Genomic DNA, 19,591 nt, shown 5'->3' with positions numbered 1-19,591 from the left:
GAGGTAACTCTGCCTCAGAGAGACAGGGAGCTGCTCCCGGGCGGGACGCGCCGTTTGCCCATCGAAGCCAGAACAATGGGGGGCTGCGGGGACTGGGGCGCTGCCGAGTGACCCCAACACGGGCGGGTTGTCCCAAGAACCGCCGGCAACAACAGAAAGGGGAACAAACTCGTTGCGGGCGATTCGTTGGGCTTTTCCAGCCGGAGGATGACTTTGAGTGGCTTTTTAGCGCCCGGTTCCCGCTCAGGGCGGGATGGGAGTGGACGGAGAGGTAGAGGATGATGTTCGGGAGGAAAGTTGGAGAAGGTGCTCCAAGGGACATCTTTCTATGTAGGACCCCGGGCCTTTATTCACAGAGCTCCGAGAATAAATAGCACTGAAAAGAGGCTTGAACAGTAACAAAACCTGGCCGGCAGCTGTTAAATATCTGTAAATATCTTCTGTAAAATATCGCTGAGCTGGAGCAGGGAACTCTCTGCCAAGCCACTGAGGTGGGGCAGGGAGGGTGAAGTTTTGGGGGCGAGCTCTGTGTCCCAGACGGGGGGCACCGCTCCCTGCTCTGCTGTCAGCGCGGGGAGCGCATCCCCCGCGGGAAACGGGAGCTCAGGAGGCAACCGCTGCCCTCCCCTCCCGCCTCCGAACTGGACCAAATTGGTCCTGAGCGGGAGTGTTGAAAGGGAAGGAGGAAGTGGGAGACGGCGTTTTTAAATATTTTACAAGCCCCCAAACATGCGAGGAGTCAATAAAACTGACAACAGGAGCAAAGATTAAATGTTCGCACCGGATTCTCGGGTGAGAATTCACCGCTTTTCCCCCCTTGCCTTCCCTTCCCTCCCCTCCCCTCTGCTCGCCAGCCAAGCCTCACACCGCCCGAGCGGGGATATTTAACTCTGTCTGCTAGTGTAAACCTTTATGTAGCAAAATTAGAAGAACTCAGCGACTTTCATTAAATATTAAGGGATATCCAGGGACGGTGACTGAGCCAGAAATACGGCATCATTCTCTGTCAAGCCCCGTATTAATTTAAGTTGTCGACTTCGGATGGACGCAGACCCCCTCCCTTCTCCCTCCTCCCTCTTTATTTTTTTCTGTTGTGCTTGATTCTATTTTGTTTCGCTTTTTTAAATTATTTATTGTTTTTCCCTCTCGGTTCGGGACGTTGAGCGTGAGAAACCGGCCCTTGGGCTCGGTGCGGGGGATCCACCCCGCAGCCCCCGCCCCGGGCGGCGGCCCCCTTTAAATCAATACCGGGGCTTTATTTATCCCCGCTCCAGACGCCTTTGTGCGAGTGTCTTCCTTTAATAATCAGATGGCAGGAGGGGATGGGGTGGCCGAGGGCTGCCGGGTCGCTCCGGCCGAGCCTTCGTGCTGGGGACGCTGCCCCGAGCCCGGACCCGGGGGGAGGCTCCGGCCCCCAAACATGACCCTGGAGACGAGTCTCAGCCCCCGGTTATGAGGCTCAGAGGCAGAATAGAAGCTCAGCTCCCGGATAACAGCTCAGCACATCCATGAGGAGAAACAGAACCAGGAGGGCACCCCAAAACAGGGATGGGAGCCCAAAATACATCAGAACAGGGATGGGAGCCCAAAACCCGGGAGAAGAGTCTCCAGCCTTGGGCGGGTCCCCAGATCCATGACAGGACTCAGATTTGGGAGGGGACTCCACACTCGGGATAAGATCAGACCGGAGAGGGGGATCCCAAACCCAGGCTGGGCTCTGGGTCGGGCGATGGAAGGCAGAGTTCTCCCCGTCCTGCTTCGTGCCTGGCCGGGGGCTGAGGGAGGGGACGGGGGCAGAGAGAGGGGCTTGGGTGGTGCAAAACATCCCTCCAGGCGGGACCTGCTCTGGGGGAGCCCCGCGACCCCCCCGAGCTCCTCCTCACTCCCTCAGCTCCTCAGGGCTCTGCCTCCCCACCTCCCGTCAGCTCCAGCCTTCCCAAAAACCCCGAGTTTCCACTCCCTGGGGTCAGCGGGGACCCGCGGGAAAGGACTTGGTTTGGTTCAGAGCTGGGAAGGGAAGCCCGGAGCAGAAGCTCCTGCCCCGCGCATCTCCCGCGCATCTCCCGCGCATCTCCCGCGCAGCGCCTCTCCCAGCTCGGCAGCTCCGCCGCCTCCCCAGACCCGCCACAAACCACGAGCTGAGAGTTCCTTACCATTTTAAGCTGTCTGTCTTTATTAACTCGCGGAAAACGGGTTTTTCTAGAACCGACCACTGCGCCTTATGGCCACCAGGAATAACGCTGGAGAGGCGGGAGGGGATAATTGGCCATTTCGAGTGGCTCGAGAGAGAGGGAGTTCACTGATTTCTGGGCAAGAAGCCTTTCTCCTTGCCTGGCGTCTCGTCAGAAGGTCCCGGGCCATCAGCGCCGCGAATCCGCGTTTATCACATCTCATCCCCCCAAGAAATCTCCCTCCCTTCCCCTCTCGGCCCGACGCGCCCTGCTCCTTTCCCCAAAGAGGAAGCGATTAACGCTGTAAATATGAGTCAACGGCACCTTAATTCATAATTTATTGCGGGCGGCAGGAGAGAGTTATTTAAGATCAAAGCGTCGCCGAGGGCGTGGAGAGCAGGGAGAGGAGCAGGGAAGGGGGATAACGGGAAAACTTGTGGCTTGGGAGCGGAGAGGAGCGGAGCAGGGCGGGCAGAAGCTGTTTCTCACCCTTTTTTTTTTTTTAACGTGTTTTTTTTCCCCCGGAAAGGGGTTTGAGGCGACCCCCGGCATCGCCGTCGGGCTCCAGCGAGGCCGTTCGGGGCAGAACAGCCCCGGTGTCACCCCGGTCCCACCCGCCGCAGGCCGAGGAGCCGCCGGGGAGGGCCCGGAGCCAACGCCAGCGATGCTTCATTTTCATATTTAAAAAGGGAGGCGAACACAACTCCCGGGCAGTGAAGACAAAAGGGAAGGGCTCGGCGGCTTTTCGGTTAAATAGGCAGAAGTTTGGAAACAGGGACGGTTTGCTTTGAAGTGTTTTTTCCCTCTCTATTTTTTTTTTTTTTTTTGGCGGGGAGGAGTAGAGGAGGGAGACACGAAAGAAATAAAAGGCAACTACCACGTTTCAACACTTCCCCGCGCGCAACCACCCCAAGTTGAAAAGGAGGGCTATAAATCAGAGGCGATGGTGGAGATTTGACTCCTCTGTTTTTTTTTTTTCCTCTTCTTCTTCTTTGTTTTTTAGCGTAGATATGAGGGGAGGGGTTAAGGAGAAATCCCCGCTCGTTGCTCTTTCGTCTCCTTTTGATGTGCGGCTCAGTGCGAAAATACACCAGCGCTGCTTTATTGGCAGCCCTATCGAGGGGGCAGGGGAGAAGCCTGAAAAACTTCGGGTCGGATTCTCCCCGAGCGTGTCCCGGTGAAACGAGGAGGGCACGGCCACCCTCAGCCTCCGGGATGGGGGGAGAGGGACCGACCGTGTCCCCCCCCGGTCCCCGAGCCCTTCTCCCAGCGCCCCTGGGAGCGGAGCCTGCGAGCCCCTCACCTGCCTCCGCCCAGCTCGGGGTGGGGGGGTTTTTAAGGGTTTTTCCCCCCCTTCCCTGCAGGTTTTGGGGGAGCCCCTTCCCCAGCCCCCAGCTCGGTGTTTGCTCCGCCCGCGCTGAGCTCAGCTCGGCTCCGGCTAAAAATAACCCCCGGGATCTGCTCCGGGGCTACCGGGACCTCTCCCTCTCGGCGCTTCCAACGCCAGAATCCAAAATATTCCCCCCAAAAGGGGCGAGATCTTAACGGCAGCGCTCTTTCCCGGGGCTACTGGGAAAGGGTGGGGTGGTGAAAGAAAGTAAAAGAAACCCGGTGGGCTTTGCACAACTTTTATTGCCCCCCTTTCTCTCGCTTTCTTCCCTTCTTTCTTTCTTTCCTTCGTTTTTTCGCCTTTCCCCGGCCGAGACATATGGAATCAATTTTGAATCCTGACATTGAAGGCTGGCCAATTCCTACTGGCTCTAAAAACCAGAATCCATTTGGTTCCCTTCTCTCCGGCACCCCTTGTCACTCAGTATTATAACCCTCTTGCAACATTTTTAAGTCTTTATAAAGAGAAACAGCTTTCCAGATAGATACCGAGGATTCGGCAGTGGGGGTGGGTTTTTTTCGGGTTTTTTTTCGTTTTTTTTCTTTTTTTTTTTTTTTTTTTTAAGGAGAACGAGTGCGCACCCCCCTCCCGACACCCCCATCTCGGCGTCTCTCCGCGAAGGGCTCCTCATCCTTGCCGTGCTTTAAGCTCTTTTGGAAGAATTTCTTGGTTTTTTCTCCGCGTCGAGTCAGTTCCGTTTGAATCGAACGAGTCCAAAAAAAAAAAAAAAAAAAGAAAAAAAAGAAAAAAAAAAAAAATTAAAAAAAACAGAAGCATCTTTGGGGGAAAAAAAAAAATAAAAATTCCAAACCGTCCGAGAAAGCTGCCGGCGAGATCCAGCGGGGTGCAATAAAGTAGTTTCTTCTCCTTAATTTGCCTGCTCCTGTTGCCAAGTCTCACCACCCCGATCCGGCTTCGCTCCTTCTTCTTGAAGTCCCGGGTCGGACAGACTTCGCAGGTAAGAAGTTCCAAAAAATAAATAAATAAAAGACCGCCGCGGCTCTGCCTTTCCTACCTTCGCAGCTCCGGGGCTCTGGGATGTAATTAATTGCTCCGAAAAGCTTTGACAGCCTTCAGCGGTCACCGCGAGCCGGGGCTGACTTTCTCCCGCTCGCAAATTAAGAGTGATGCCTCGGGGAAGCTGAAGACGAGCAAAAAATGATCTCGCTGGGGTCCAGAACCGAGACCGGCCGCAAAAAACCAGCTTCTCCCCCGAGCGCGGGTTTGCCCCGCAAACTTTGCCGGGGGCCGCATTTGTGAAAGGTTTAGCACCTCTGTCTCGTTTGAAAAAGAAACTACAAAAGCCCGTTGGAAAAGTGGGGTGTTAAACTGAAGAATGGATGCGAGGGTGATTTATGGCCCCACGAAGTTTTTTGTTTACTCGAAGCAGACCCTAATTACAAGGGCTTCCAAAAAAAAGAGAGAGAGAGAGAGAGAGAGAGAGGGAGAGATTTCCCAAGCCCTGGGTACGTCTAGAGCGGGTTTTTCCCTCCCCAGGTCCGGGGGTAGCGGCCAGATGTGATCCACAAACATCTGGTTCCTGGAGCTGCTTTTCCTTGTAGCGCTCGAGCGAAACGGGTGAAGATGGAGACGCTGCAAAATTCGCCGTAAAAGTGGCGGCTACCGGGGGGAATCCCAAAGCCTGGGAGGATCAGGCTTTGGGAAAGGTCCCGTGTTTGTTTTGGACGGAGGGGGATGTCCTGGAAAATGGGTCATTTCGCTCAAACGCCGCCGCGGGGATCGAAAGGGAGGGCGCGATTTCGCGTGGGAATGTGGGACGCGTTTTATTCTATGGATTTGTGCTAAGAATTTCTGGCTCCGGGGAAAAAAAACCCAACCGAACCCCCTCCGCCCTCCGCCCTCCACCGTGAAGGCCCGACGCGCGTTTTAAAAGCGAGACAGGGAAATCTTTCGTATGGGGGGGTGGGGAAAGGTCGGAAAAATCGAATTAACCCGGGAAAGTTTCTCTCCACGCACACACATATATATATATATTTGTGCTCTCTGTTCTCCTCTGGCTCCTTTCCCTTTCGAGCGAGGTAATAACTCAGTCCCCGGGACGAGCTGCCAGATCTAAAAATGTCCTCAGACGTTGTGAAAGTGGAAAAGTTTGGGCTCAGCGTCCGATATTTCCCGAGGCCAAGCGGCGCCTTGGCAGAGAGAGCAGGAGCTCGGACACACGAGCGTCTGTTTGGGGTTTTTCTCTCCTTTTTATATGTTTTCTTTTTCTTCTTTGTGTTCGGTTTTTCCCGTCTGAAAATTGCTTTGCCTCACATTTCCTCGGCTTTAGAATTATCTTCGCTCGCCTCCAGCTAAAGTTGAGATTTTTTTTTTTTAACCGAGCGCTTGATCTGTCGGCGAATGAAACCCGAGAAGAAACCGCAGGCCCTAAGTGGCCGTAATTTAATTGATTTTATCATAAATCACCAACTTCATGAAGAACCAAAGTTTTCATTGAAGTAAATTGATATTAATGGACACTTTCTGATCTTTAACCGTGCAGATCTATACGGTGGCGGCGCTGCCGCTTCTGCTCTTTTGGGACAGGGGAATTTAAGGGGGGAGTTGGTGTGGGTTTTGTGTTGGTTTTTTTTTCACCCTTCCACTTCGCGTTTCTCCCACCCTCCCTAAAAAAACCGACTTTTATTTCCAGCCTGGGGAATCTGATTCCCCGGTGCGGAGGAGGGGATTTGAAAGCTCAGCTTGAGACTTATTTTAGGGGGAGGGGGGGGTGTAAATGAGCCCCGAATAGTTGGGTTTCTTCGGGTTATCCCCCCAGGTAGGTTGTCCCTCCGTCCGGGGGTTCCGCGGGCGTGTTTTTGGGATATTTGTGTCGAAACCACGCGTGTCCCGACGCGGCCACGGCCTCCCTCTCGTGCGTGTTAAAAATAGAAAATCGGATTTAAATCCTCCCGCCTCCCTCCGCGCGCTGCCGCTCCCGAACCTTCCCCGCCTAATTAAAAATTAACGAAGAGCTCGGGAGGGGTGGGAGCCCTTTGATATGGTGATGAGGGTGCCCGAGCGAACACCCTCAGACCCGGGGAGGGTTTTTAGCCCAGGGCAGCGGCTCGCGTGGGTGTTTTTTGGGGGGGTGTTGGCAGAGATGCCCCGCGCGGGGAGGATGCAGCTCTCGGTGGTGTCCGCGCAGGTCTCTACAGGCGGGAAATATTCCGTGGAAACAGCCCAAAGCAGAGAAATATCGTCCCTTGACACTCCTTTCTCTCCCCCTCCCGAGACTCCCACCCCTGGTAAAGTCTTTCTGACTTATCAGGAGGAAGCAGGTAAAATGGAACTCATTTCTTCTCCCAGGTCCCTTCTCCCCTATGCCCAGCTCGTCCTCCAGCGCCAGCCGGGGCCCGGATTCAGGCGAGTATCACAAAAAAAACCACCCCAGACCAACCGAATTCCTTCCTTTTCTCACAGAAACGCCGCGTGGGTGCCTGGTCCTCCCGGGGAGGGGGGGGGGGGAGAAGGAATTGCGGTGGGAGAAAAGCTTTGAATCCTCATTTTCTCCCCCCCCCTCTCTCTTTTTTTTTTTTTAGTATTTTTTTTTTCATTTGGAGGAGGAGGAGGAGGGGGGGGGTTCAAATGGGGAGAAACGGGAGCCTGGATGTGAGCGCAGGAACCGCCTCCTCCGAGCCCGTCCCCAGGGTCCTCAGGGGAGGCAGAGCAGCCCCTCTCCTCTTTCCCTGTCCCCAACCCCCGTTGTTTCCCCCTCCTTTCCCGTCTCCTTGGCCTTCTTGCCGGTCTCCGAGGCTTTGGGAGCGGCGCTGGCTGCAGTCGCTTTCCTCCTTAGCGTCTCCTTGGGGTTAAAAGATAAAAAAGGAAAAGAAAACTAGAAGCGAAAATAAGAATAAGAAAGGATAAAGCAGCCCAGAAGGTCCCGAAGGCTGCGGCAGGAGGGAGAGAGAGGAACCGCCCGCCCGGCTCCCCGGGAAGTTTTGGGAATTTGCTGATGGGGGAATTAGCGGGACTGGAGGGGGGAGCCGCTCATTTACCAATTCTCTATAAAATGGGCAAAAGGTTGACGTGTCTCGGTCACGTGAGCGCATAATTCCAGCGATTATTTTGGCGTTTGGAAGGAAGGGGGGGGTGTGGGGGGGTGGGGAGGAGAAGAAAAGCGGGGACGGTGATTCCCAGCCCCTCTCCGCGAGCTGCTCCCAAAATAACTCCTCGGGGCGCGGTGACCCCGCGATTTGCCGCCCCCTCGCCCCCCCCCCTCCTCCGATCCCCTCCCACCCCCCAAAATCGCACCTCACCCCTCTCTGGGGCCAGAGGAGGTTTTTGGCTGCCCCATGGCAGAAGGGTTCTGAAGAGGGGGGGTCGGTGGGATCCAACCCGGGGGGTGTGTGGGGGGGGTGTTTCTGCCCCCGTTTTTATTTTGGGGTGTTTTGCTTTCTTTTTTTTTTAAGACAATTCCAAAGCGCTTCCGCTGATTGATCATTAACCCGGTGAGTTATTGCTCTCCCAAGCAAAGGTCAGGGGGAGAAAAAGGTCTAATCTGTCAAGGCGAAGCCACCGCTCGCTCAGTTTAATTTTGATTTCTTATCCCGGCCGGCTTCTGTTTGGGGTTTCAGGAGGTCCCGGACCCTCCATAAGTCTCTCCTCCTCCTCGCAGCTCTCCCCCCCCTCCCGCTCTGTGGCTGTGGAACGGGAAAACCCAAATTCCTTCCTTTTAGCCAAAAAAAAGGCCCCGCGGGAGGGGGAGATGACCCGGGGGGGCTTCAACCCACGGGCGGGCGCGGGAGGAGCGGCACCGCCCCCGAGAGAAAAATTAATAGAGGGGGAAAAAAAAAAACAAAACAACCCCAAATCAAAACAAAGAACACGGGGAGGGGGTGGGGGAAACCTCGCTCCATCCCTCTTCTGCGAGGGGAGAAATTAAAAACAAAGAACCCCCCCCCCCCCTTGCTGGAGCCGTTATTTATTCCGGCTCCTTTTAGTTGTTTGCTTGTTTCTCTTTTCCCCTCCTCCGCTGCGAATAAACGCCTTTTCCCCCCTCTTTTCTCCACCTCCTCGTGGCTTTGCCCACTTTTCTCCTCTTCCTCCCCGGGCCCGGCGTGGGAGGAACTTGCCAAGGCTCGGGTTGGGTTTGCTGAGCTCGCAGCGCAGAAAAGGCGCTTTTCTTTCCTTTCCTTCATTATTTTTCGCCCCCCTTCTCCTCACAAACCTCAGCAGAGGGGACTGCAAAGCCCCAGTTCAGCGGGGCGGGCGGGGCCGTAAGTGGAATATTGCCAAAGCTGTGTATTAAAGCGCGTGTAATAATAGCACTAATAAAAAATACAGCTACAGGCCGCCGACTAGAGAAGGTCACGAAGCATCCGCGGGTGATTTATGGACTCGGGGATGTTGTCACAAGCGGGAGCAGGGGTGCGAGGGGAACATTTTTATTTGAGATTAATAACATCAACATACAGAACGGAAACAGGATTATTAAAGCGGCCGAATGTTTCCCCGAACGAAAATATTTTTAAATGAGATTGCTTTTTCTTTCCTCCTTTTTCCCTTCTCCCTTCCCGGGCCCTCCGCGCCCAAGTGGCGGCGATAAATCTCGGCGTGGCTCTAAAAATGTTTACGGCTCGAAACCCGTTAATTCCGGGGCCGGATCGCTGCTGTGGGGAGGGGTGTCCTCGAACCCCATAAAGCATCCCCGTCCTCCCCCCTCCCCTTGGCGGAGATCCTCCGAGCGCGCTGTGGAAACTCCAAAAAAACCAAAAAAAAGAGAAACATATTCTGGATCCTTGAGGATTTTCAGGGAAACGGCCTCGTGTTTTCCCCACTGTTTTATTGTTGGTAGCCTCAAACTAATTAACTGCGCGTATTTAGTCTCTTAAACGCCTTTAATTCCGAAACGAGCATCAGAATTTAACCAAAAGGCTCCATGATGCTCATATTTTTTTAAATTGTGGTCGGAGTTCCCCCCCAGCCGTGGAGAAAGTGGACAAAGTGTTTCCATCCCTAACGCGACCCCCAGGACGGGGAAAGCGCTTCCCTGTCCCCGGGGGGGGGGGTTCCAGGGAGGGAAGGTGGAAGGAAACACCGGAGAGAGAGGGGGGAGATGGCATCAAACCTCCCGGAATAACCCCGGGAGAGCCCGGGGGATGGAGAGTCCCCAAATCCCTGGGAATGTTATCAGGGGATGGAGAGCCCCCAAATCCCTGGGAATGTTCTCAGGGGATGGAGAGCCCCCAAATCCCTGGGAATGTTCTCAGGGGATGGAGAGCCCCCCAAATCCCTGAGAATGTTATGGAGGGATGGAGAGTCCCCCCATCCCTGGGAATGTTCTCGGGGGAGGGAGAGTCCCCAAATCCCTGGGAATGTTATGGGAGGATGGAGAGTCCCCCAATCCCTGGGAATGTTATGGAGGGATGGAGAGTCCCCCAATCCCTGGGAATGTTATGGAGGGATGGAGAGTCCCCCAATCCCTGGAAATGTTCACGGGGGATGGAGAGTCCCCCAATCCCTGGGAATGTTCTCAGGGGATGGAGAGTCCCCCAATCCCTGGGAATGTTCTCAGGGGATGGAGAGTCCCCCAATCCCTGGGAATGTTATCAGGGGATGGAGAGTCCCCCAATCCCTGGGAATGTTATGGGAGGATGGAAAGTCCCCCAATCCCTTGGAATGTTCTCGGGGGAGGGAGGGTCCCCCAATCCCTGGAAATGTTATGGGAGGATGGAGAGACCCCCAATCCCTGGGAATGTTATGGAGGGATGGAGAGTCCCCCAATCCCTGGGAATGCTCTCGAGGGATGGAGAGTCTCCCAATCCCTGGGAATGTTATGGGAGGATGGAAAGGCCCCCAATCCCTGGGAATGTTATGGGAGGATGGAAAGTCCCCCAATCCCTTGGAATGTTCTCGGGGGAGGGAGGGTCCCCCAATCCCTGGAAATGTTATGGAAGGATGGAGAGTCCCCCCATCCCTGGGAATGTTATGGGAGGATGGAAAGTCCCCCAATCCCTTGGAATGTTCTCGGGGGATGGAGAGTCCCCCAATCCCTGGGAATGCGCTGCTTGCTGGGGTGGGAGATAATCCCGGAGGAAACGCCGGGGCTTTTGTTCGGGAGAGCCCGTCCTGTCCCCACTTCCACCCCAGGGTCCCTCCCGAGGATGACTCCCCCTGTTCACGCTTTTCTGACCGAAGTTTCATACTTTTTTTTGTTGTTTCTTTTGTTTGTTTGTTTGTTTTCCCTTTTTCCCCCCCCTCAGTCCTTCTCCTTCCTCCAAATCCGCCGCTGCCCGGAGTTCTTTGGACCGGCCATCCGAGAACTGGTGAGTTTTGCTGAACCTCCTACCTGCTCCCTGCCTCTCTTGTCTCTCCCTCCGCACCAGCCTTGGAAGCTTTTCCTTCTCTGAACTCCCACAACGTGACTTTTTTTCCTTTTTTTTTTTTTCCTCTCCTTTTCTTTTTTTTTTCTTTTCCCTCCCCTCCACCAAACCCCAGGATAAGCCAAAGCTGCCCTGGATTTCAGCTGAGTATTTTCCTTTTGCTACCGGCTTGTCTTTAAACTTTCGTGATTTATGGCCGTAAACTTTGAGGGAGTGTTTTAGACGGAAGATATTTCCTGTGCTCCCTTTGAAGGGAAATCCAGTCAGATTGCAACATTTGCTGCTGATTTCGTGACGAGTGCGAGGGAGTTACAGTTTAAAGAAAAATAAGCTGCAACCAAAGCAAAAAAAAAAAAAAAAGGCAATACACTGGGAGCCTAAAATAACTACTTACAGGAGCTCAACATATAAACGTGCAACGACCTCCTGAACGGGGATTTTTTCAGCTGGTTAAGGTTAAAACAAAATTTTGCACTTCAGAGGAGTTCCTTGCAGAATCCGAGGTACTTCTGGTTGCCCAAGTGCTCTAAATAAGTCAGTGGAGATCCATATTCAGAGATCTAGAGAGCACTTCAGCTACGGGGAAGTCTTTAAATAGTCCACTACTGTTTTTCCTCTTTCCTTCCCTGGGATTTCAACGCCGGGGTTCCAAAATAGGAGCTGTCTTGTAGCAGAAGATTTATGTCGGAGCAGTTCATAAAAAGCCAGATGAGGGGGGGGGGAGAAAAAAAAAAATAAAATCGCAATAATGGTGTTCCCTGGTCGAAACCCTCCCATCTGGGATCCGAACGCTGCAGCCAGAACAATAGCTGGAAACACCGTAATCCTCGGGATAAGACTTTATCCATCACCTAGAAAACCTTGGCTTCCAACCCAGAGCGAGTCCTCTTAAAAGTCAGATGTTTGCTTGGACATCCTTCTTTTTCTTTGCAGAGCTCCTCAGCCTAAAGGTGAACACACACACCCAAAAAAAAAAAAAAGGAAAAAGAAGGGAAAAAAAGGCGATGGAACCCCCTGGACGGGTCGTACCTCCCCAGCAAAAGTCCAGAGAGCCTTTGTGGTCCCTCTTTTTCTTGCTTTGCTAAACGCAAATTCCCCCCCGCGTCAGCACTTTAAGGAACTGAAGGAGGGGAGATAAATCGCGGCGCGAAACAAAAGTAGCACTTAAAAAAAAAAAAAAAAAAAGAGGAGAAGAAGAAGAAGAAGCAGAAGTGCAGACACCTAAATTCCTCGCCCTGCCTTCCTCCCACTCGCCGGCCCCTCCTCGTCACACGGACTTTACCCCCCCCCCCCCAAAAAACAGCCTCTTGGTGCTCCCGGGGGCCGCGGGGGAGCGGGGGAGAGGCGGAAATCTCCCGGCGATCGCGGCCTTATTAATAACGGCAATAATAATAATAATAATAATAATAATAATAATAATAATAATAATAATAATAATAATAATAATCAGCTTTATTGGCCGGCACCGCCTCGGCCTCCCCCGAGGCCCGTTTGCCTCCCCCCCCCCAAACCCCGCAGCCGCTCCCCCCCTTCCCAGAGGAGGCCCAGAGGAGCCCCCGCGGCCGCCGGGACGCGCAAAGTTTGCGCCGAAGTTCCGCGGGAGTTGCGCCGACCCCTCCCCGTCCTCCCCCATCTTCCCTCCCCCTCTGCGAACCCCCGTCCTCCCCCAGCCCCCCGGGGCCCTAAAAAAAGGGGGTTTAGGATTGGGGGGGGAGGCAGGAGAAGGGCCGGGGAGGGGGGGGGTGGGAGCGGCAGCTCTTGAAAGAGCCGCCGAGGGCCGGGGGGGGCCCGGGGCCGGTGTGGAACCGGCGCATCAGCATAAATTGGCACCTAATTGTTAAACACGTGAAGCAAAGCCCAGCTTCGCTCTCTTTCCGCCTAGGCCTCTGTCCACCCCGGCCGCAATTAGCATCATTTTTCGCGAGTGACGCCGCTCGGGAGGCTCGTTTGGCTCTGCCCGGCGATCCGACCCGAATCTTTGATTTTTAAATACCCCCTCCGCTTTATTCCACCCCCCTCGCCCACCCCCGGCTCCCCCGTAGCCTGGATTCTTTTCGTTATTATTTTAATCCCGGCCAAGCATCGCGTAGTTAAAAGGGGGGGTGGTGTGTGTGGGGGGGGTGTTGTGTTCAGCTTTTCTTTCTTTCTTTTTTTTTTTTTTTTTTTTTTTTCCTCCCTTCTCCTTTCCCTTCTTCCCCTTTGCCGTGGTAAAGCAGAGGCCATTGTTATCAGTGAGCAGCGCGAACCAGTCCGTAGGGCAACCAGAAATCTCAGGGTTTGTCCATTCAAAGCCCCGCAGCTTTTCTGCACATCTTGGAAGCTGGAAAGCATCTTGATTTTTTTTTTTTTTTTTTTTTTCCCTCTCCCTCCTCTCCCCCAAACGCGAGACCGAGAGACAATTTGAGCTGCCGTAACCGAAAGCTCCACTGGCTGAGCCCCCTCCCCCTCTGTTTTGGCTTTTTTTTTTTTTTTTTTAATACATATATCCATGCCTATGCCGGATTTTTTTTTTTTCCTCCCTCTCTCTCTCTCTCTCGTATATTCCTTTAACGCTTTTTTTTAAAGGAAAAGGCGGCGGGCGGGGTGTGTGGGGGGGTCATTCCTTGCTTATTGATTGCGTGGATGCTGGATGTGAAAATATATTATGTCTGCCTGGGCTTTGCTCGTCAGAGACTAAGGTAAGCCGGACTCAAATAGGCTATCACTTTGTGAATGGCGGAGTATATGTCCCAATGATTTATGACCATATGACTCCAATCTCGGTTCAAGAAGAGTTCACAAGCTTTAAGGCTTCCTTCCACGCAGAGACTCTTTTGCAGCCCTCATCCAGGGCCCTTTCCCCCCCCCCTCCGCCGCCCCCCCCCCCCCCGCTTTTTACAACTGGGGAGTTTCTGCTTGGGGTGAAGCTCCGCCGGTGGGGGGAGGGAGGAGGGAAATTTTAGGAATGTCTCTCTTATTTTCCAGGCATCTCCAGCGCCAGGCGGGCGGCTGCGAGCTGAGCTCTTTCCGAGCGGCCGCCCCATTGTTACAGGGGCGCGTTTGGACTATTTATTATTAATAATAATTTAAATTAAAAGCCGGGGCTATGCCTGGCTTCTCCGGCTCCGCGAAATGTACCTTAGGAGGGGGCGGGGGAGGGGAGAGGCGCTGCTCTTCTTCCCCAACACACTCAGGTTGGGAATTTAGGATTTCCAACATGGAGGGGACGGCTTTCCAGCAGAATACCTCTGCATTAGCTTCCTTTTATCTTTTTCCCCCGGTCGCCTGATTTTTTTTTTTCCTCCCCGTGAGCATCCTCCTCCCCGCGGCCCTTTCCCTTCTCGCACCTTCCCCCGAGATCTACTTGGCTTTTTAATATTTTTTTTTGCATTTTTTTTTTTTTTTAAATGCCTCTAAATCCTCGCCCTCCAAAGTTGCGGGCAAAAGAGTTTGTGGGTAAATGTTACCGCTCGCAAAGTGAAACTTGGAGCGCGGTGGAAACAGCGGGCGCGGATCCTGCCCGGCTTTAATTGGAACGGGACATCATCGAATATTTATTATTCTGCCTGAGAAATTTTTTTTTTTTTTTTTTAAGCAATTCCTTGGAGTAAATAATTAGGATTGCGGCCGTCCTGGGCGAAGATAAATGAGCGGCATTTGCGAGGCGCTGAGAGATGAGGTACAAAGCAAAGCCGTGGAAGCCACAAGCCAGGGAGCTTTTTGGGCGAAGGGGGCTGTAAATTTATTTTATGGACATTAAAAAAAAAAAAAAAAAAAAAAAACACAACAAAAAAAACCCAAAATCGCCGCTGTTATTTTTAGCTGAGCCTCACAGCCCTGATTTGGGTTTGTTTTGTCGTTTTGTTTTGCGTGGTTTTTGATTTTTTTTTTTTTTTTTAATAAAGAAACCTTCGCCAGACAGGAAGGCCTTGGAGAAATTCCCACCTCTGCCCTCGCAGATATTTTCGGCAAACCTATTCCTAATAAAGGCGCTGCCGTTCGTTATTAATTAATTCACGGCTCCTCGGCTCGGGCAGAGGGCTCCACTTTTTTTTTTTTTGTTTTTTTTTTAATAAACCATATTTCTCCTGGCGAGGAAACCGAAGGAGAACAACTCCCCGCGAGGATCTCGTCCCCTCTGGAGACAATAACGCATCTCCGTGGAAGAGGCAAACGCGGATCTGGGAATGCAGCGAGGATTTAATCAGTGTGAAAAAAAAAGCCGAGCAGCCCCTTCGTGGACACGTTGTCTGAGGCTGTGGTAGAAGCAAACGGAGGTTTCATGTGACCCGACATAAAAACGCAGCAGTCGGGGAAGGGGGGAAAAAAAAAAAAAGAGAGATGTTATTTATCGTCGAGCCGCGGCTTCTGTTAAACCCCGGTGCTTAGAAATATCGCATTAGACTTTATCTCGGCGGAGTTTATTTTATTTTATTTTCCCGAGTGAAAGAGCCCCGATAAAATTAAATATACAAGAGATACGATTAAATATACAGTGGATGTCAACGGGCCAAACAAAACGCACAGTGGCTCCTCGCAAACTCTTGGCTGCGGGGAGAAGTCTCCCTGGCTTTTTAAAGCCTTTTTAAAACCCGTGTGCCGCTGGATTGAGCCTCACCCAGCAGATTATTTTCAGGTCGAGGTAGTTTTACTGGTTTTGAGGGTATTTCTGCTCTGGCTTTACGGTGGAAAAAGTTTGTGCTTTGAGAAAAGAGAAAAGAGAGGGAAAGAGATAAAAGAACCGTAAAAAAGGTCAGAGAGAGAAGGGGAAAAAAAAGGAAGGTTTCGTTTTGTAATTTTAGGCTTTGGAATGGTTTTTTTATTTTTTTGGACTTTTTTAGATCTTGGGTTGAGGGAGGGAGGATGAAAAATCAAAGGGGGAGAAAGTTGAGAGCAAATGGCCTGGTGACGTGTTTGTTTTCCAAAGGAGGGGGGAAAAAAAAATAACAACAGCAACTGGACTGGTTTGGGAATCAACCTCTCGCCAACGGTAGCTCCAGATTCAGGACTGCTGAGTACAAAGCCACGCAGGCAGGGAAGGGGGTTGTTTTCTAAATACAACCTGTGCTTCCAGAGAGGGGGAGAGGGAGAGAGAGACACTCGGGAGCAGGCCAAAGGCAGCACATTCTTGAATTCGTGCCCCTGCTTAAATCTGCTGAAAATATTTGCTCTGAATTCCAGAGACATTGTGAGTTCCTGTGCAAACAGCAAAGGGAGCCAACTGTGCCAGGACACGGTTACCTGGAGAAAACATATTGATGTTTGCTGTGTGCAGCTTCCAAACAAACAGAGCGGGCAGAGGCCCTGCAATAAAACCCACCAGACTTTTAATTTGGGAAGGTGCAACGTCTGGCCCGTTGTTGTGCTTGTGAGGGGCTGATTTGAATGGGTCAGGGCTGAGAAAGCAGGACTTTCATTCCTTTCGTGCCTGTGGCCAGCAATTCTCCCTTCTGGACCCCGATATTGGGGTTATTTTTCGTGTTATGTGGACGTGGGTGTGTGCACGTGACCCACATCCCCGTGGATGCACCCACGTGTTTAACGGGGAGTGGGTGCAGATATATTTAATTGTGCAGTGCACAGAGAAATACAGGAGGCAATAGATGGGTGCAGATGAGACCAGGTGCACTTTTGGAGCACGTTGTGCATCCTGGCTGGGGGGGAAAAAAAAAAATAAAAAAAAAAGGTGCAACCAACAGCCAACCAAACCAACCAGGAAAACTGTGTGTGTGTGTGTGTCCCCCCCCCAAAAAAAAAAAAAAAAAAATCAGCTCAACTTTTGCACTGTGACATTTGTTGGAGCCTCCTTAGGCTGCACACGGGACGAAATCTGCTCCAAGCATCTGTTCCTCCCGTTCTGCGGGACCCTATTCATGTCATGGGCCTTTCAGGCCCCAAGATGGATTCATGGGCCGGGGACTATTATTGTGTGTTTTCTCCTAACCTTTCAGGTCAGCTTCCAATAGACAGCTGGAAACGGCCTGTCACGTGGCCTTGGGGTGCCAATGTTCTGCCATAGGGGTGTCAAGACCCTGGTAGCCGGAAAAATCGTTTTGGGGAGCCCCAGAGATGCAGAAGACCACGTACTACGACGGCTCCACGCTCTTCGGGGGCGGCTACTCCTCCTACGGGAGCGCCAACGGCTTCGGCTACGAGGGTCCCCAGCAGCCCTTCCAGGCGGCCTCTCACGTGGAGAGCGACTTCCAGAGGGCTGCCTGCTCCCTCCAGTCTCTTGGCAACACGAGCAAAAGTAAAGAGCTGAACGGGAGCTGCATGAGGCCCAGTTTGCCCCAGGAGCACCACCCGCCCCCGCCCGTGTCGCCGCCCCCCAACCCCGCCGGCAGCGCCGGCGGCAACGGCAACAACCAGCCCGGGGGAGGCAAAAACGCCCCCGGCAAGGCCAACCTGGGCGCCAGCGCCAGTCTCACCAAGCAGATCTTCCCCTGGATGAAAGAGTCGAGGCAAAACTCCAAGCAGAAAAACAGCTCCCCCAGCGCAGGTACTCGGTCGGGCTCTGGTGGCCGTCTGTCTGTCTCCCGCTCGCCCCGCACAAGGTGGGGAAGCCCCAGGTCAGGGTGGGCTCCTTTGGAGGGAGGGGAGGACCCGGAGAGGATGCAGAGAAGATGCAGAGAGGATGCAGAGAGGGCACGAGCCCATCTTGCAACTCTGGCCCCGCACACTTGGTTTGTTTCCGAGCCGAGCGCCGCGGGGGGACGCGGCCAGGTGGTTGGACACAGGTGATGTCCGACTGTGCAGACACAGAAACATGGAAACGGGCACCCGACCGCTCAGCCTGGGGCTGCTAAAGCTGTTTGTTCTCTTGCCACCTCCCTGCCCCCAGACATGGCCGTGAACACGGGGTAGGTGGGCACCCAGGGAGCAGATGCACAAACATCTGCACCTCCTCGCACAAGGACACACCAAAGGCCGACAGGAGCCAAAAAAGCCCCAAATCCCATTGGGAATATCCCTGTTTTGACAAATATATTGGTGTAAACTTAGTGGCACACACTTCATCCTACATTCATCTAATTTAGCTGTTGCATCACGTTTCCCTCACAGAAAGGGAGGTACAAACGTGATCCGGCGTTGAACGACGTGCGCGCAAATATTTTTGTTGCACAAACACGAGCCACACAAATATTTGTGTTGCACAAACACGAGCCACACGAGACGAGTGTGAGTGAGTGTCTGAGTGTGCATTCACACCTCAGCAAACAAAACACCTCCCAGCACTGCCCCGTGTTAGCGTTAATTGGCTTTGCAGCTCCTGCCCCCCTCCCCTGCCAAATATTATTTTCTCGAAATTATCTGCTGGAAATAATCGACTCCTAAATAAATGGCCCTGGAATCCTTTTCTACATGACATGATCAAATTTTCATAAACCAGGGGCAGCTTTGGAGAACAGAACTCTTAATAAATGACATGATTATGGAGCGCAGGCTAATGGGAAGGGGCGAGGGAAGGGGGGAGGGGGGGGTCGAACTCTGTCCCAGGATTTATTAAGAAGCGATGCATTCAATTTCTGCGTGTCAGTAATTATCTTTTATTTCATTTTGGGGGCCCCGGCAGAAACCTGCGGCGGCGAGAAAAGCCCCCCGGGCTCCTCGGCCTCCAAGAGGGCCCGCACGGCCTACACCAGCGCCCAGCTGGTGGAGCTGGAGAAGGAATTCCACTTCAACCGCTACCTGTGCCGGCCCCGGCGCGTGGAGATGGCCAACCTGCTGAACCTCAGCGAGAGGCAGATCAAGATCTGGTTCCAGAACCGGAGGATGAAGTACAAGAAAGACCAGAAGTCCAAAGGCGTGGGGTCCTCCTCCGGAGGGCCTTCCCCCACGGGCAGCCCGCCCCAGCCCGTGCAATCCTCCGCCGGCTTCCTCAACGCCTTGCACGCCATGGGCGGCAGCTACGACGCCCCCTCGCCGCCTTCCTTCAACAAACCCCACCAAAATGCCTATGCCATGTCCAGTAACTACCAAAACCCCATCAAAGGCTGCCCCTCCCAACAGAAATACGCCAACACGGCCCCCGAGTACGACCCGCACGTGCTCCCGGGCAACGGGGTGGCCTACGGGACTCCCAGCATGCAGGGCAGCCCCGTCTACGTCGGAGGGAACTATGTGGATTCTATGCCCGCCTCCGGCCCGGCCCTGTACGGCCTCAACCACCTGCCACACCACCAGGCTGCCAGCATGGACTACAACGGGCCCCCCCAGATGCCCCCGAGCCAGCACCACGGGCCGTGCGAGGGCCACCCCACCTACACAGACCTTTCCAGCCACCACGCTTCTTCTCAGGGCAGAATCCAAGAGGCGCCCAAGCTCACCCACCTGTGATAGGGGGCCGGGCTGGAGCAGCTGGGACCCCCTCCGTGGGGCGGGGGAGAGGGGAAGAGGGGCAGGCTCAGCTTCAGGAACATTTGTGTTGAGCTGCTTTCCTTTCCTTCTTTCCTTGGCGGGGATGTTTCCACTGGGCTGTCGCGCTCTCCGTTGTCGTTTCTGGGATTTCTTAGGCACCCTTTCGGTGCTCACTGCCTAAAGCAGCTCGCTCTCTCTCTCTCTGAAGAGAAATACCTCCTGTGTTTCAACACAAATGCTTCTGAAATGGGTCTGGGGGGGTTTTGTGGGGATGTGGCAGATTGGGAGCAGCGACACCCCCGAGCTCCAGCCCGAGGACAGATCACCACTGACAGTCCTTGGACAACTGGAAAGGAGAAGAGTCAACC

The 19,591-nt window shown here is 53.4% G+C and overlaps 1 protein-coding gene across 3 annotated transcripts; it reads left to right on the top strand.

Moving 5' to 3' along the window:
• Positions 1 to 10,794: 10,794 nt before the first annotated feature.
• On the top strand, positions 10,795 to 19,255 carry HOXB3 (homeobox B3). 3 transcript variants are annotated; one of them, XM_032711432.1, is made up of 3 exons: positions 10,795 to 10,829; positions 16,817 to 17,364; positions 18,439 to 19,255. In XM_032711432.1, the coding sequence occupies exons 2-3, from the start codon at positions 16,935 to 16,937 to the stop codon at positions 19,200 to 19,202; spliced, it is 1,194 nt and encodes a 397-aa protein (XP_032567323.1). In that variant the 5' UTR covers positions 10,795 to 10,829; positions 16,817 to 16,934; the 3' UTR covers positions 19,203 to 19,255. The 3 variants fall into 3 exon arrangements, with proteins under 3 accessions (XP_032567323.1, XP_032567325.1, XP_032567326.1); XM_032711434.1 differs by lacking the exon at positions 10,795 to 10,829 and adding an exon at positions 13,519 to 13,564; XM_032711435.1 differs by lacking the exon at positions 10,795 to 10,829 and having other exon boundaries at positions 14,995 to 17,364.
• Positions 19,256 to 19,591: the final 336 nt, after the last annotated feature.

Source organism: Chiroxiphia lanceolata, chromosome 26, assembly GCF_009829145.1.
Source record: "Chiroxiphia lanceolata isolate bChiLan1 chromosome 26, bChiLan1.pri, whole genome shotgun sequence".
Lineage (NCBI taxonomy): Eukaryota > Metazoa > Chordata > Aves > Passeriformes > Pipridae > Chiroxiphia > Chiroxiphia lanceolata.
Note: the sequence above shows the minus strand (reverse complement) of the source record. Positions and strands in the feature narration are given on the sequence as shown.